Source organism: Lynx rufus, unplaced genomic scaffold (assembly GCF_022079265.1).
Source record: "Lynx rufus isolate CCGP_SWC_20201006 ecotype Redwood Valley unplaced genomic scaffold, mLynRuf1.p SCAF_10, whole genome shotgun sequence".
Classification (NCBI taxonomy): domain Eukaryota; kingdom Metazoa; phylum Chordata; class Mammalia; order Carnivora; family Felidae; genus Lynx; species Lynx rufus.
The window spans coordinates 32,033,173-32,049,879 of record NW_025814824.1 but is presented as its reverse complement, the minus strand read 5'-3'; the positions used below and the strand labels follow the sequence as shown (position 1 = coordinate 32,049,879).

At 39.7% G+C, this 16,707-nt stretch overlaps 1 protein-coding gene across 1 annotated transcript; it reads right to left on the bottom strand.

Moving 5' to 3' along the window:
- Nucleotides 1–4,779: 4,779 nt before the first annotated feature.
- Nucleotides 4,780–14,574, bottom strand: TPD52L3 (TPD52 like 3). The gene is given in 4 exon segments (XM_047096341.1): nt 4,780–5,118; nt 13,796–13,845; nt 13,894–13,962; nt 13,965–14,574. Coding segments are annotated over 4 exon segments (1,068 nt in total).
- Nucleotides 14,575–16,707: the final 2,133 nt, after the last annotated feature.

The window sequence follows — 16,707 nt, the reverse complement described above, 5'->3', positions numbered from 1 at the left end:
AACAGGCTCCAGGCTCTGAGCTGTCAGCACAGAGCCCGACACGGGGCTTGAACTCACGGACCGTGAGATCATGACCTGAGCCGAAGTCGGACGCTTAACCGACTGAGCCACCCAGGCACCCCTCACATGATATTTCTATTGTTAGCACTACTCTAAATGTTGGAGTGCCCTAGAGCTCAGCCTTTGATGGTCTTTTTTTTTTTTAAGATTTTATTTTTTTTAAGTTTATTTATTTATCTTTGGCTGTCAGCACACAGCCTGATGCATGGATCAAACTCACAAACTCTGAGATCATAACCTGAGCCGAAGTCATGTGTTTAACTGACTAACCCATCCAGGCACCCCTAAAGATTTTATTTTTTAGCAGTCTCTACACCCAACATGGGGTTCGAACTTACAACCCTGAGGTTGAATCGCAGGGTCCACCAACTGAGCCAGCCAGGCATTCCATCGTTTATTCTTTCTCTACTCTCACTCTCTCATTCAGTTTTACAACTTTATTTTTTTTTTTTTATGGCTGAATAATACTCCAGCTTTTTCTGCTCTCTATTGTTTATTTCTGTTTGTTTTTCCAGGGCTTCTCTGTTTTTTTTCCTCTGTTCTGCTGCTTCCTTTAGATCTCCTAATCCACCAGAAACATATATTTGGAATACAGTGTTAGTAGAGAATGTGTATATACGGTGGGAAGAAAAGAAAAGGAAAGAGAGAGAAGACCGGGAAAGCTGAGTAGTGACAGAAGGTTGAAAGTTTGCAGGGAGAATATTTGGGACTATTCACATGAACAAAAATAAGATGTTTGTTTTTTTTTAATGGGAAGTTTCTGTAGGAAAAAAGAGACTTTGCCTTGCTTCATCAATTTAGATTATTAGAGGCTCTGAAGCATAGATAGCAGTGAAATGCAAAGGAACACTGGGCAGACAGTCAGAAGTGGATTCAAAGACCAGCTCTCCTACCTCAGGAAGTCACTTCTCCTCTGTCATTTATGAAACGAGGAGAGTAAATATTTGTGTGACCCGCACAAAGTTGCCTCGTGGTCAGTCTGAGCACAGTATCACGTTTTTGTTTTTTTTTTTCTGATTTAACTCTTTTTTTTTTTTATGAAGTTTATTGACAAATTGGTTTCCATACAACACCCAGTGCTCATCCCAAAAGGTGCCCTCCTCAATACCCATCACCCACCCGCCCCTCCCTCCCACCCCCCATCAACCCTCAGTTTGTTCTCAGTTTTTAACAGGCAAACCATAAGAGACTCTTAAATACAGAGAACAAACTGAGGGTTGCTAGAAGGGAGGTCGATGGGGGGGATGGGTTAAATGGGTGATGGGCATTAAGGAGGGCACTTTTCTGGGATAAGCACTTGTTATATGTAAGAGATGAATCACTGGGTTCTATTCCTGAAGCCAAGGTTACACTATATGTTAACTAATTTCAATTTAAATATAGATAGATAGGTAAATTAAATTAAATTAAATTAAATTAAATTAAATTAAATTAATACAGGTTAAAAATATATTAACAAGGCTTTGTACAAGGCTAGAAATGAAACTAGCACGTACTGTCCTTCCCTCTCTCTCTCGTGATAGCAGGGCTACTTTTCCAAGGCATGTGCATGTGTGTTTGCGTACATACCTGTTCCCCTCTGTCAGCTCCCCAAAGCAAGTCACCTATATCCTTATCACACATCGTGACTATTTTTATGCAGATTGCATTACTCATATTCTACTTATAAAAGATACTTGCTTAAAGATCATCTATTGCACAAAAATTATAGATTAATTATAAAGATTTGTTGTTGGCAATTAATGTATAGGGATACTTCCTCTGGCAAGTGCCTTTTTTTGTACAGAGGAAACTTTTGGGAATGTTTTACACATGATGTTTGCACTATAAAGAAGTACCCAAACAATCTTTGGTAATAATGACTGATGCTTAGTAGTGGCAGCAGGACTTCTGCCATTTGGGAGACAGTAGATAGTTGAGAGCTTGGATCTGAGTCAGATGCACCTGGACTCAAATGTCCACTCTGCCATTTACAAGCTGCAGAGATTTGGATAAGTTTCTTAATCTTCCTGCCTTAATTTTTACATTTGTGAAATTTCTTCCTTAAAGTGCTTTGGTGGGATTAAAGAAGATAATAGGTGTATAGACCTTAGAACATAGCACTCAAATAAATGCATGACATGAAGGTTTATTGGACTTTATCACTGTGCTCCTGCTTATGAAGGCTCTTTAAATATTTGCAGAACATTTCCTTCTTTTTTCTTTTTTTTAAAGATGTGCCAAGATTTTATTTCTTCAAAAAGAACAATAAACAAAATTCTATAATTCAAAATTATTATGTAGAATACCAAATGACTGCCACCAAAAAACCTAGAGCATTGCCCCTTCAAGAAGAGGAGGTACTTAAGCCTATTTATTACATTTCTAAATTATTTACAATTCCTTATCTCAACCATTCTATTTGCTCATTTGCAAGCTGGTTATTCATGTAGAGATTGGGCTCTCAATATTAAACAGCACCCTAAATTAGTTTTAAAAAGTCTCTGGATACTTTACTCACCCAACCTTCCCCCTCAAAAGTAACATATAACAATTATAAAATAACTGTTTGCCCGAATGAGTTTCTTCACTGAAGATTAAACGGATTGTTAATATTTTATCACAAAGTAAATAACTATTTTTCATTGTTATTGATTTTAATGTAAACAATGCTCTTAACATCTGTGCCTACAAACCATGAACTTTAAAAATCCATATTTTGCAAATGTTTTTTCTTTCCACAATACCATTTCAAAGCTGCTATAAAAATGTTATGAATAATTGTGATATTTATCAATTGAACTATATACAGTAAAACAAATCAGACTTTGCCTTCCAAAATTGTAAATGGACTTTGGTTCTTTTATGAAGCACTTTAACCATAAGAAAGCATGGCTCAACTGGCCTTACTCATCACCACTGTTTCAGACATATGGTAACTTTTGAAAATATATAGATAGCTAGGTTTGATAGGCAGATTAGATAGGTCATAGATAAAAATATATAAATATATATGTAAAAGGGTGATCTCTCAATATATACAGACATGCATTCTGCTGCAATGTTCATTTTTATATAAGGTAATAAAAAAACTAGGGGATATAAACCTTAAGTTTAAACCTTATGTTTATGTATGTAGGGAAGGGATGATTAAATCCAGCTCTCAGTCTTTGAAATACAAGATTGAGATGTTATGGCCACTAATAAAACCAATCAGTAATATTTGATTTGCATGCTGAAAATCCAGGACAAACACATTTAAACTTGCAGTTAAAGGAGAATCTCCCCAGATGGAAACTGACACTGTAATTAACTAACATTGTAATTACAACTGACATTGTAATTAATTAACAATTAATTTAACAATTGTGAAAGGAATATGAGTGAGTTATAAATACCAACAAGCAAGATCCATTTGCATACATCTCCTCTTTGTAGAAGGTGGCTGTTATAAAACAAGAGAAAGGAATCAGTGGCTCAAAACCTGTAAATTGTGTTCCTCTTTCAAAACAATAAAATTTAATGCTAAAGCAGTTATAATCAAAAGTTGTACAGCATTTGTTAGAAAATATTTTTCCATTAATATTGTTCAGTTTCTGGCGCTTGTATCAATAATTAAATTACAAATGATAACTATGACAACAATGGATATGTATTTACAAAAAAAAGTTGTTACAAAAGGAAACTGTGTACTTAACGTACAGTCTGTGGAGAGATAACATCACATCCTCAGCCTGAAAAAAATACTGAACAGCTTTGACCCCATTGGACAAAAATACATTCAGAAGTGTAATGCTTTGAGGAGAAGTTCAAGACATAACAGGACTTTAGCATGCTTTAAGACCTTGAGAGTTGAGGAATGCCTACCCAGGTGGCTCAGTTAGGCATCTGACTCTTGATTTTGGCTCAGGTCATGATCTCACAGTTAGTGAGATCGAACTCCGTGCTATCAGCAAAGAGCCTGCTTGGGATTCTCTCTCTCTCTCTCTCTCTCTCTCAGAATAAATAAATAAACTTAAAAAAAAAGACTGAGAATTTAAACAATCACCAGTAAGGTGAAGAATTTCCATCAGTTTAACATCACCACCACCAACAGGCCTTCTGTAACTTCCTGTCAATAAACAAGACAGGCATTAAAATGAACTGAAGGAGTTTAGGAATGTGGTATGCAGAGAGCAAGAAAAAAGGGAGAAAAAGCAGTGAAAAGAAGTTTTAAAAAAAATCCTTCAAATTCCAAAACATATTTTCTAATCCTGAGAAAAGGGCATGGTTACTTTGGGATCTTGCCCCCAAACCTTCCCAGACAAATGCAATTACCAAGATGTAATCCCACCTCTTGCCTTAAAACTCCATTTCCATCTGCTTGGTCTTAGTTTTCTCTTTAAAATCCATTTAGTCCATTCTATGGTTAAAAGGGTTTGTTTTTGTGTTTGTCCTCAGACATACCATTTGTTAAAATTGGGAGGAAGTCCAGAGTTGTGGCTGGTGCTAGTTTGAACTGCAGATGGGGTTTTAGTGGTATCTTTGCTGTTTGCAGAAGCTACAGTGGGTGGAGTAGAAGATTCATAGCCTGAATTGGCAGCAGAAGAGGAATCTGACCCTTGAGATTCATAAACCTTCATGCACTTGCGCAGGGAGCTTGGGTGCAGGACTTGTTGCATGCTTTGCAGATGAAAGGCTTGTCCAAGGTGTGCACATGTGTGCTTCTTGTGGTCACTGCTGTTGGCAAAGTGTTATATGTTATATGTTATAACCTTCAAATTCATATTTGAAAGGCTTCTCCCCTGTATGGATCCTCTTGTGGACTTTGTGGTTTTTGGAGCAGGCAAAGATCTTCCCACAGCCCAGGAAGGGGTATGGAAAGGGCTTCTGGCCCATGTGCACTTGAATGCGGTTGGCCAGTTTGTAGTTCACCTTGAAGGACTTGCCCTCATGAAGGCACTCTTCCCAGTAGCAGATGTAGTTGTTCTGCTCCAGGCTGTCTACATGCTCCATGGTGACACGTATCACCAGCTCGTGCATGATGCTGAAGGTCTGGTCACAGCTCTTGGGCTGGCTGAGCTGAGCCTCCTCGATCCACTTGCACAATGTAGGAATTTCTTATGTGTAAAAATGTTAATTACCAAATCATAATATGAAAAAGCCTGTTTCATCTCTTGCTATTTTCAAATGATGTTTCTCCCCCGCCCCACCGCCCGGGGGGTGGGGTGGGGAGGGGAACCTTGCAATGTAGGAATATTTCCATGTACTAGAAGTTGATTGCATTGTTTTGCCAAGGGACCCCCCAAAAGGATAAATATGATTTGGTGGCTAGCTTGCATATAAACAATGAGCTATAGCTCACATAGTATTGGCATCTTTTCAGAGTTAACTAAACTTTCAGTTTTACTAAGAAGACTGCATTTTCTTCCTGCCCTCCCTCCCTTACACACACACATATACACATGAACACACACCTACAATTATACTAAAGTTGCTACAATAAAATAAAGTTTAATAACTCAAATTTAGATAAAAATTCTCTAAGCTTCAGTAAGGAGGGTCACTTGAATCAGATATACTTTAGCAATTTTCATGATCAAAATGTCCAAAGAAGCTAAAATTAAATTTCTTTTCAATTTTTACTTGTTCTTTTATATTTCTAAGCAAGTGAGACACAACATCCTTGCTTTTGACTCTACAGGAATCAATGGATATGTTGGTCAGTGGCCTCAGAATCCTTCAAGACCTAGCCAGAAGGAAAGAAACATATTTCATTTTTTGAAACACATTTCTTTTTTTTTTTTGAAACACATTCCTTGACCTCTAGAATGATCAAAAGGCAATATAAGGAAGCTTTCAAGCAAAAAGGACACATGATCTTTCCTTGTCCTATGAACCTAAAAGTCCTAGAAGACACCAATGTGCCTTCATCCCTCATTTAAATGTTGCAAGGGAGTCTTCATGTAAGAATGGAAGAATTCGAATGGCCCATTTGAAGTAAGCTATATAGAATTCAGGATGCATTCTCCTTAGAAACCATATTAGGCATAGTGGTTAGCTATGTTTTTTTTTTTTTTGAGAGAATATGCTGATTATTTTATTTTATTTTATTATTTTTTTATTATATGAAATTTATTGTCAGATTAGTTTCCAAGCAACAACCAGTGCTCATCCCAAAATATGCCCTCTTCAATGCCCATCACCTCCCCTCCCCTCCCACCCACCCCACATTAACCTTCAGTTTGTTCTCAGTTTTAAGAGTCTCTTATGCTTTGGCTCTCTCTCCCACTCTAACCTCTTTTTTTTTTCTTTTTTTTCCTTCCCTCCCCCATGGGTTTCTGTTAAGTTTCTCAAGATCCACATAAGAATGAAAACATATGGTATCTGTCTTTCTCTGTATGGTTTATTTCACTTAGCATAACACTCTTCAGTTCCATCCACGTTGCTACAAAGAGCCATATTTCATTCTTTCTCATTGCCACATAGTACTCCATTGTGTATATAAACCACAATTTCTTTATCCATTCATCAGTTGATGGACATTTAGGCTTTATCCACAATTTAGCTATTGTTGAGAGTGCTGCTATAAACATTGGGGTACAAGTGCCCCTATGCATCAGTACTCCTGTATCCCTTGGGTAAATTCCTAGCAGTGCTATTGCTGGCTCATAGGGTAGGTCTATTTTTAATTTTTTGATGAACCTCCACACTGTTTTCCAGAGCGGCTGCACCAATTTGCATTCTCAGCAATAGTGCAAGATGGTCCCCATTTCTCCACATCCTCTCCAGCATCTATAGTCTCCTGATTTGTTCATTTTGGCCACTCTGATTGGCATGAGGTTTTGATTTGAGTGTGGTTTTGATTTGTATTTCCCTGATGAGGAGCGATGTTGAGCATCTTTTCATGTGCCTGTTGGCCATCTGGATGTCTTCTTTAGACAAGTGTCTATTCATGTTTTCTGCCCATTTCTTCACTGGGTTATTTGTTTTTCGGGTGTGGAGTTTGGTGAGCTCTTTACACATTTTGAATACTAGCCCTTTGTCCGATATGTCATTTGCAAATATCTTTTCCCATTCCGTTGGTTGCCTTTTAGTTTTGTTGGTTGTTTCCTTTGCTGTGCAGAAGCTTTTAATCTTCATAAGGTCCCAGTAATTCATTTTTGCTTTTAATTCCCTTGCCTTTGGGGATGTGTCAAGTAAGAGATTGCTATGGCTGAGGCCAGAGAGGTCTTTTCCTGCTTTCTCCTCTAAGGTTTTGATGGTTTCCTGTCTCACATTCAGGTCCTTTATCCATTTTGAGTTTATTTTTGTGAATGGTGTGAGAAAGTGGTCTAGTTTCAAGCTTCTGCATGTTGCTGTCCAGTTCTCCCAGCACCATTTGTTGAAGAGACTGTCTTTTGTCCATTGGATGTTCTTTCCTGCTTTGTCAAAGATTAGTTGGCCATACGTTTGTGGGTCTAGTTCTGGGGTTTCTATTCTATTCCATTGGTCTATGTGTCTGTTTTTGTGCCAATACCATGCTGTCTTGATGATGACAGCTTTGTAGTAGAGGCTAAAGTCTGGGATTGTGATGCCTTCTGCTTTGGTCTTCTTCTTCAAAATTCCTTTGGCTATTCGGGGCCTTTTGTGGTTCCATATGAATTTTAGGATTGCTTGTTCTAGTTTCGAGAAGAATGCTCGTGCAATTTTGATTATGATTGCATTGAATGTGTAGATAGCTTTGGGTAGTATTGACATTTTGACAATATTTATTCTTCCAATCCATGAGCAGGGAATGTTTTTCCATTTCTTTGTATCTTCTTCAATTTCCTTCATAAGCTTTCTATAGTTTTCAGCATACAGGTCTTTTACATCTTTGGTTAGATTTATTCCTAGGTATTTTATGCTTCTTGGTGCAATTGTGAATGGGATCAGTTTCTTTATTTGTCTTTCTGTTGCTTCATTGTTAGTGTATAAGAATGCAACTGATTTCTGTACATTGATTTTGTATCCTGCAACTTTGCTGAATTCATGTACCAGTTCTAGCAGACTTTTGGTGGAGTCTATCAGATTTTTCCATGTATGATATCATGTCATCTGCAAAAAGTGAAAGCTTGACTTCATCTTTGCCAATTTTGATGCCTTTGGTTCCTTTTGTTGTCTAATTGCTGATGCTAGCACTTCCAACACTATGTTAAACAACAGCGGTGAGAGTGGACATCCCTGTCGTGTTCCTGATCTCAGGGGGAAAGCTCTCAGTTTTTCCCCATTGAGGATGATATTAGCTGTGGGCTTTTCATAAATGGCTTTTATGATGTTTAAGTATGTTCCTTCTATCCCGTTTCTCGAGGGTTTTTATTAACAAAGGGTGCTGAATTTTGTCAGATGCTTTCTCTGCATCGATTGACAGGATCATATGGTTCTTCTCTTTTTTGTTGTTAATGTGATGTATCACGTTGATTGATTTGCGAATGTTGAACCAGCCCTGCATCCCAGGAATGAATCCCACTTGATCATGGTGAATAATTCTTTTTATATGCCGTTGAATTTGATTTGCTAGTATCTTATTGAGAATTTTTGCATCCATATTCATCAGGGATATTGGCCTGTAGTTCTCTTTTTTTACTGGGTCTCTGTATGGTTTAGGAATCAAAGTAATGCTGGCTTCATAGAATGAGTCTGGAAGTTTTCCTTCCCTTTCTATTTTTTGGAACAGCTTGAGAAGGATAGGTATTATCTTTGCTTTAAATGTCTGGTAGAATTCCCCAGGGAAGCCTTCTGGTCCTGGACTCTTATTTGTTGGGAGATTTTTGATAACTGATTCAGTTTCTTCCCTGCTTATGGGTCTGTTGAAGCTTTCTATTTCCTCCTGATTGAGTTTTGGAAGTGTGTGGGTGTTTAGGAATTTGTCCATTTCTTCCAGGTTGTCCAGTTTGTTGGCATGTAATTTTTCATGGTATTCCCTGATAATTGCTTGTATTTCTGAGGGATTGGTTGTAATAATTCCATTTTCATTCATGATTTTATCTATTTGGGTCATCTCCCTTTTCTTTTTGAGAAGCATGAGGTTTATCAATTTTGTTTGTTTTTTCAAAAAACCAACTCTTGGTTTCATTGATCTGCTCTACAGTTTTTTTTTTAGATTCTATATGGTTTATTTCTGCTCTGATCTTTATTATTTCTCTTCTTCTGCTTGGTTTGGGGTGTCTTTGCTGTTCTGCTTCTATTTCCTTTAGGTGTGCTGTTAGATTTTGTATTTGGGATTTTTCTTGTTTCTTGAGATAGGCCTGGATTGCAATGTATTTTCCTCTCAGGACTGCCTTCGCTGCATCCCAAAGCGTTTGGATTGTTGTATTTTCCTTTTCGTTTGTTTCCATATATTTTTAAATTTCTTCTCTAATTGTCTGGTTGACCCACTCATTCTTTAGTAGGGTGTTCTTTAACCTCCATGCTTTTGGAGGTTTTCCAGACTTCTTCCTGTGGTTGATTTCAAGCTTCATAGCATTGTGGTCTGAAAGTATGCATGGTATGATCTCCATTCTTGTATACTTATGAAGGGCTGTTTTGTGACCCAGTATGTGATCTATCTTGGAGAATGTTCCATGTGCACGCGAGAAGAAAGTATACTCTGTTGTTTTGGGATGCAGTGTTCTAAATATATCTGTCAAGTCCATCTGATCCAATGTATCATTCAGGGCCCTTGTTTCTTTATTGACCTTGTGTCTAGATGATCTATCCATTGCTGTGAGTGGGGTGTTAAAGTCCCCTGCAATTACCACATTCTTATCAATAAGGTTGCTTATGTTTGTGAGTAATTGTTTTATATATTTGGAGGCTCCTGTATTCGGCGCATAGACATTTATAATTGTTAGCTCTCTGATGGAGAGTCCCCGTAATTATTATATAATGCCCTTCTTCATCTCTTGTTACAGCCTTTAATTTAAAGTCTAGTTTGTCTGATACAAGTATGGCTACTCCAGCTTTCTTTTGACTTCCAATAGCATGATAGATAGTTCTCCATCCCCTCACTTTCAATCTGAAGGTGTCCTCAGGTCTAAACTGGGTCTCTTGTAGACAGTGAATAGATGGGTCTTGTTTTTTTATCCATTCTGATACCCTATGTCTTTTGGTTGGCGCATTTAGTCCATTTACGTTCAGTGTTATTATAGAAAGATATGGGTTTAGAGTCATTGTGATGTCTGTAGGTTTCACGCTTGTAGTCATGCATCTGGTACTTTGTGGTCCTTCCAACATTTCACTCACAGAATCCCCCTTAGGATCTCTTATAGGGATGGTTTAGTAGTGATGAATTCCTTTAGTTTTTGTTTGGGAAGACCTTTATCTCTCCTTCTATTCTGAATGACAGACTTCCTGGATAAAGAATTCTCGGCCGTATATTTTTTCTGTTCATCACATTGAAGATTTCCTGCCATTCCTTTCTAGCCTACCAAATTTCAGTAGATAGGTCTGCCACTAGTTTTATGGGTCTCCCTTTGTAGGTTAGAGCCTGTTTATCCCTAGCTGCTTTCAAAATTTTCTCTTTACCCATGTGTTTTGCCAGTTTCACTATGATATTTCATGCAGAAGATTGATTCAAGTTACATCTGAAGGGAGTTCTCTGTGCCTCTTGGATTTCAATCCTTTTTCCTTCCCCAGATCGGGGAAGTTCTCAGCTATGATTTGTTCAAATACACGTTCAGCCCCTTTCTCTCTCTCTTTCTCTTATGGAATTCCTGTTATATGGATATTGTTCCATATGATTGCATCACTTAGTTCTCTAATTCTCCCCTCATACTCCTGGATTTTTTAATCTCTCTTTTTTCTCAGCTTCCTCTTTTTCCATAATTTTATCTTCTAATTCACCTATTCTCTCCTCTGCCTCTTCAATCCGTGCTGTGGTCACCTCCATTTTATTTTGCACCTCATTTATAGCATTTTTTTAATGTCCTCATGACTGTTTCTCAGTCCCTTGATCTCTGTAGCAATAGATTCTCTGCTGTCCTCTATGCTTTTTTCAAGCCCAGCAATGAATTTTATGACTATTATTCTAAATTCTTGTTCTGTTATATTACTTAAATCATTCTTGATCAATTCGTTAGCTGTTGCTACTTCCTGGAGTTTCTTTTGAGGAGAATTCTTCCATTTCGTCATTTTGTATAGTCCCTGGGGTGGCTCCAAACTGCAGGGCACTTCCCCTCTACTGTCCAGAGTACCTTGTGTTGGTGGTTGGGGCCACAGTCACACCTGATGTCTGCCCCCAGCCCACCACTGGGGTCACGGTCAGACTGGTGTGTACCTTATCTTCCCTTCTCCCAGGGGCAGGACTCACTGTGGAGTGGTGTGGCCCCTGTCTGGGCTATTTGTACACTGCAAGGCTTGTAGTGCTGTTTTGATGGGATCTGGCATATTAGTTGGTGTGGATCTGAAAGGTGCACAGAGGCAGGAGGGGCAGGCTCAGCTCGCTTTGCCATCAGTGGTCCCCTGCGGGAGGGGCCCTGCAGCACCGGGAGGGAGGCAGACCCTTCAGAGAGATGGATCCACAGAAGCACAGCGTTGGGTGTTTGCACGTTGCAAGCAAGTTCAGTGACAGGGACTGGTTCCCTTTTGAATTTTGGCTGGGGGATGGGAGAAGGAGATGGTGCTTGCCAGTGCCTTTGTTTCCCTGCTGAGCTGAGCCCTGTCTCCCAAGGCACAACTCTTGTTCCCAGTGTCCTCTCACCCTCCCCACTCTTTGAAAGCAGAGCTGTTGACTTTTGACATTCCAGATGTTAAGTCCCACTGGTGGTCAGAACTCATGAAGTCCGGCCCCTCCACTTTTGCAAGCTAGACTTTGGGGCTTTGTCTTGCCGGGTGGGCCTTCCCTCCACCACCCCTCCCTCCCACCAGTCTGTATAGTGTGCACCACCTCTCTGCCCTTCCTACCCTCTTCCCTGGGCCTCTTGTCTATGCTTGGCTCCAAAGAGTCCATTCTGCTAGTCTTCTGGCAGTTTTCTGGGTTATTTAGGCAGATGTGGGTGGAATCTAAGTAATCAGCAGTATGCGGTGAGCCCAGCATCCTCCTACGCCACCATCTTCTTGGGGCCATATTGTAGGGCAACTTTCTATTGCCTGGTTTTGTTGTGTAATAAACAATTTGGCTCTCTTTGTTCCTGGCTCCTTGGAGGGTGCTTCTAAATCCTTGGAATTTCCTGAGTGATAGGAGTGTCTTTGTTATTTATGGTAGGTCCCTGGATAGTTTTAAGGTATGGGCTGGCCCTGCTGGAAAGACCCACCCATGTGATTAGAGGTTTGGGGATTTGGGCCACATGATATCAGCCTGAACCCTGAACCTTTGAAGATGGAAGCGGGGCTGGAGCTTGAATTCAATCACGTGGACAGTGATTCAATCAATCATATCTTTATAGTGGAACTTCAATAAAAACTCTGGATACCTGAATCTTAGGTGAACCTCCTAGGTAGGTAATCATACATCACTGTGGTGGGAAGGTGATGTGTTCTGAGTATATGGAAGCTTCATATTTCCTCCAAGATCTCATTCTATGTATATCTTCATTCGGCCAGTCCTAATTTGTATCCTTTATAATAAAACTGTAATTTTAAGTATGGTGCTTTCTTGAGTTCTGTGAGTGAAGACAGAAACTTCTACCTCAGGCAATATGACTGAAGGAATGAAAGTAGCTGCCAGGTCCTGGCATTTTGAAAATGGAAAAAGAACAACACTTCCCCCTCCACCCCCAAATCCCCTGAGGACTCAGGTTCTGTTTTCTTTTCAGTTGGGGCTAGTTTTAAAAGAGGATAGACTTGGAGTCAAAGAGACCAGTGATGTATAAAATCAGTTAGTTAGGTCCATTCGGAGGCATAAAGAAGGTCCAGCATTACAGGGGATGGGCATCATGTTTAAAATGTTGCAATGTTGCTTAACATAGGGGTTTATGTTTCTTGACTTTGGCTATGTTTTCCCTCCAGCCCTTCAGATGCAGATGGCAACAAACTAGGAATTGCTGGAGAACAGAGAAGCAATTTTTTCCCTTTTAGGTGGCATGCTATTGTGGCAGGCACATGCTGTTATAAGGGATAAACTTTGATATACAAAAAGATTACAAACACAAGGCAAAGTCAAGTCACAATTTTATCTTGAATCCACAGTGGCAATCTCCTAAATTGAAGCTAGAGCTACTTTGTTTAATTAGGAGCTTCAAAAAAAAATCAAGTTTAGTATTATGTTATAATTAGTCTAATAATACTTTCCCCTCCTTTCTGAGGGTCTTAGAGAGAAAGGAGTGTTCTTGATCATCTTTTTAAAATAAAAATTGTAGGCCAGGTAGAGCTTTCAAAGTTCCTTCTGAGATTTAGGGAAGGAAGGAAATGAGGAGGGGATAAAATTACAGATGATTTCATACATTTTCCCAGTTCTAAAAAGAAAGCTACTTTGGCATTCTGATAAACTAGTTTTCCAAAAAAGATTTTGGGCTTTGGCCTAAGGTCCCTCTAAAGCCATTGTCCTGTCCATTTAAATGCGACTCCAGAAAGGCTAGTATAGTGATACATTTCATCTACCAACTTTAGTGTAAAATAACTGGGTACAAAATGTTGGGTTCTCCACCCCAACAGCAGCAAATACCTATGTACAAATGGGAACTCCTTTTCTTAAAACTGAACTCTGCCCATTTCTTGAATTAACTTTGCCACTGTGGCTTAATTGCTTATTTATGATAGGCAGAGTCACAACTGTGATGAGGAAAGGGAGTTCTTGCACTGGTTACATGGCCAGGCAAGATTACCAAGGGGTTCATACTGGCTCCAGAAAGGGAAGCAGGTCATGCCCACTGCTTGCAACCAGATCGTCTCCACTCCTTGGAACCAGAACAACTCCACTTCAGTAAACTGGATCACTCCCACTCTTGGAAAGTAGGAGCGGATTGTCTCTCCTCCCTGAGGCTGGGAATGGATCATCCCTATTACAGCTGAAGAAGGAAGGTAGACACTGCCAAGCTGTCTGCCACCTGCCACTCTAGACTTGATTGTCCCCATCAGACCTTCAAACGATCTGAATGTGGCTGACTTCTTCATGTCTCCAAGCTTCCTGCAGGTGGCAGAGCCCATGGTGGACAGGGCAGCTGACATCTTTTGTTTCATGTCGACATTGGAGATTTGAACATCGTGCCAGCTTTTGGACAGATTCTGCCTCAGCCCCACCAAGGTTATGAGGCCCAGCTTTCTCTTGAGCTCCATACAATGTCTTTTTTTCACTTCCAGGGCACGGCGTAAGGTTACAATTTTCCCGTCTAATTTAGTGAGCTCAGATTTGAGCTCCTTTCCTTCAGCTTCTGTGAGATCCTCTAGTTCAGCAGTTGGGTGGGATTCATGTGTGCTTGCCAAGGTCTCTGTTGTCATGGTTCCTGGCATGGACTGGAAATGAAGATCTTCATGAAGAGAGTCCAGGTCCAATTCTTGGTAGAGAGAGTCATACTTGTAGCCAGGGGAGCAATAATCTTGGCCAACAGAGTCAAAATCTAAACCTGCATAGTCCGACCCTTGGCTTGCAGAGTGGAACTCTGGGAGCGATGCATCCATGTCTTATTAAGTGGACCAAACGCCTTGGCGGCTGGTTGGGTATTCAGACGTTATTCTGACATGCAGAATGGATGCCTCAGCCCGGAGGGTCCACTTCTGGGTAGAGGGTAGGGAGTGGGCAGCGACAGGGACCTGCCCCTCTGGCTTCGGGGCACAGAGGCAACACTTACTGGCTGAAGGAACAAGTGGAAGGAACCTGGAGTCAGCTGCAAGGACTCTAACACTGTGGGTGGTGGTTCGATGTCACAATGATCGTGTAAGGTGGGCAGTGGGCCCATTATTGTCAGAGAAGAGAGGTACTTTTATTTCTGCTATAGTGGGGGTAAGTCCTCACTTTCAAACAAAGTCTGACTTCCCTTACAGACACCAGATATTGTCAAACTCTTGAAAATCAGTTGAGCCCTGTGTACAAACAGAAAATTTCTGAAAAAGCTCAATACATAAAATAATTAAAAACCACCCCAAAGTGGGGCAGAGAGTCTAGAACTCTTGGCCTTGACCTGTCTCCATTTTCCCTTCCCAGGTTACCAAAGGGCCTCAAGAAACTCTTAAGACTACTCATAAAGTAGGTTTGGAGGCTCCTCATAACTCTTGAGTCTAGATAGTGACTAATGTATTCACATGGCATAAATTATCAACCATGTCAGAGGCTTGGGATGGTAAAACTCAGAAAGTGAATCTCTCCACTCAAAGCTGTCTGTTATTTTTGGGAGTAGAGAGAAGGAGAAAAGTAAATCTGTAATAGTTGCAGCAAATTTAAGCTTAACAAAAAATGAAGACTGTTGTATTGTGAGAATTCAGGAGAGAAGGAGTAAGCCATGGAAATGGGCATGGTTTTCAATATTGTAGTTCCACTTTTTCTCCAAGCAACCACTCACATTTCGGAAAGCATGTCTGTCTACATAGATGGTTATCAGTTGTAGGAGATGGTCTGCAAAGTAAAATGGTAGTTGGATAGGTTCTGTCAGGATGTAAAACCACCATATCCCTTATTTCTACTCAGAGGTTGTAATGTATGCAGTGGAAAAATCAGGACTTCAATCCAGTGAGGGCAGGTGGTCACATATTTCTTAGCCCATTGTCAGGCTACCATTCCCAGGGAATAGCCTTGAGGAAGTTTTAGCTTTTGTGATTTTGTTGGAGATTCTGGTAATTATTGCAAGCATGATCTTGTGGAACATGATGTGATCCCTGGAAAATTTCAGCAATTTGCCATATGCATGCCATAGGTAACTACATAGCATCTAGCTGGGCTGCAAACTAACATCAAACCTTCCTTTGGGCTTATATTATTAAATAACCCTTTCATATAACTCAGTAGTGTTTATTATTGTGTTACCCTGAAATGTGTGCCTTCTTAGGTTAAAAAATGAGGATTGTTCTTATTGGAAACATGAAAGCTGATGATGGTTTGGCCATGTGTATGAAGGCCTGAAAAGGGCATCAAGTACTGCTTAAAAACAGATTTGTTCCACAAGGTGGACTTTTCTTCCATTGCCTGCAGAAACACTACTCTTTTCAGGAATGCTCTGGTTCTGAACCAGAAATCATTCAAAACTGAGGATGAAAGTTAAAAAACACCCTGAATTAAGCTAAGTAGCATGGAACACGCATCGCCCATTGAAAGTTGAGATTCCAAATGACCATATTTGAATTTGTATTTGATTTATCCTTCTCTGAACACTATTGCCCACCAGCCTCACTACCTATTTTGTGTCTATCCTTACATGCCATTCAATTCAAGAAATGAAATCCTTTGTTAAATTTTGATTATTGTAAGTAGTGTAATGATTTCTCTCATAACAGAATTGACTCAATCTCTCTTAGCAACTTCATTTCCAGATCCCAAATAAAAACATGGCCTCTGGAAGGGGATCTCCTAACTAGCAGTGTTCTGACCTCCTGAGTAGACCTACCTGTACAAATAAGTTACACAATGGAACAATCTGTTTTATTAGGCTTATGCATAAGCACATATGAAACAACACATATTTTGAAAACACAGATCTAGCAAATGAAATTTCATTTAATTTATAGTGATTCTAACCAATTGTTTCAATAAACGATAGTGTTAAGTTGTAAAATACCAAACTATTGACCCCTGGTTTCAGGATCTTACGTCCCTAGATTAAA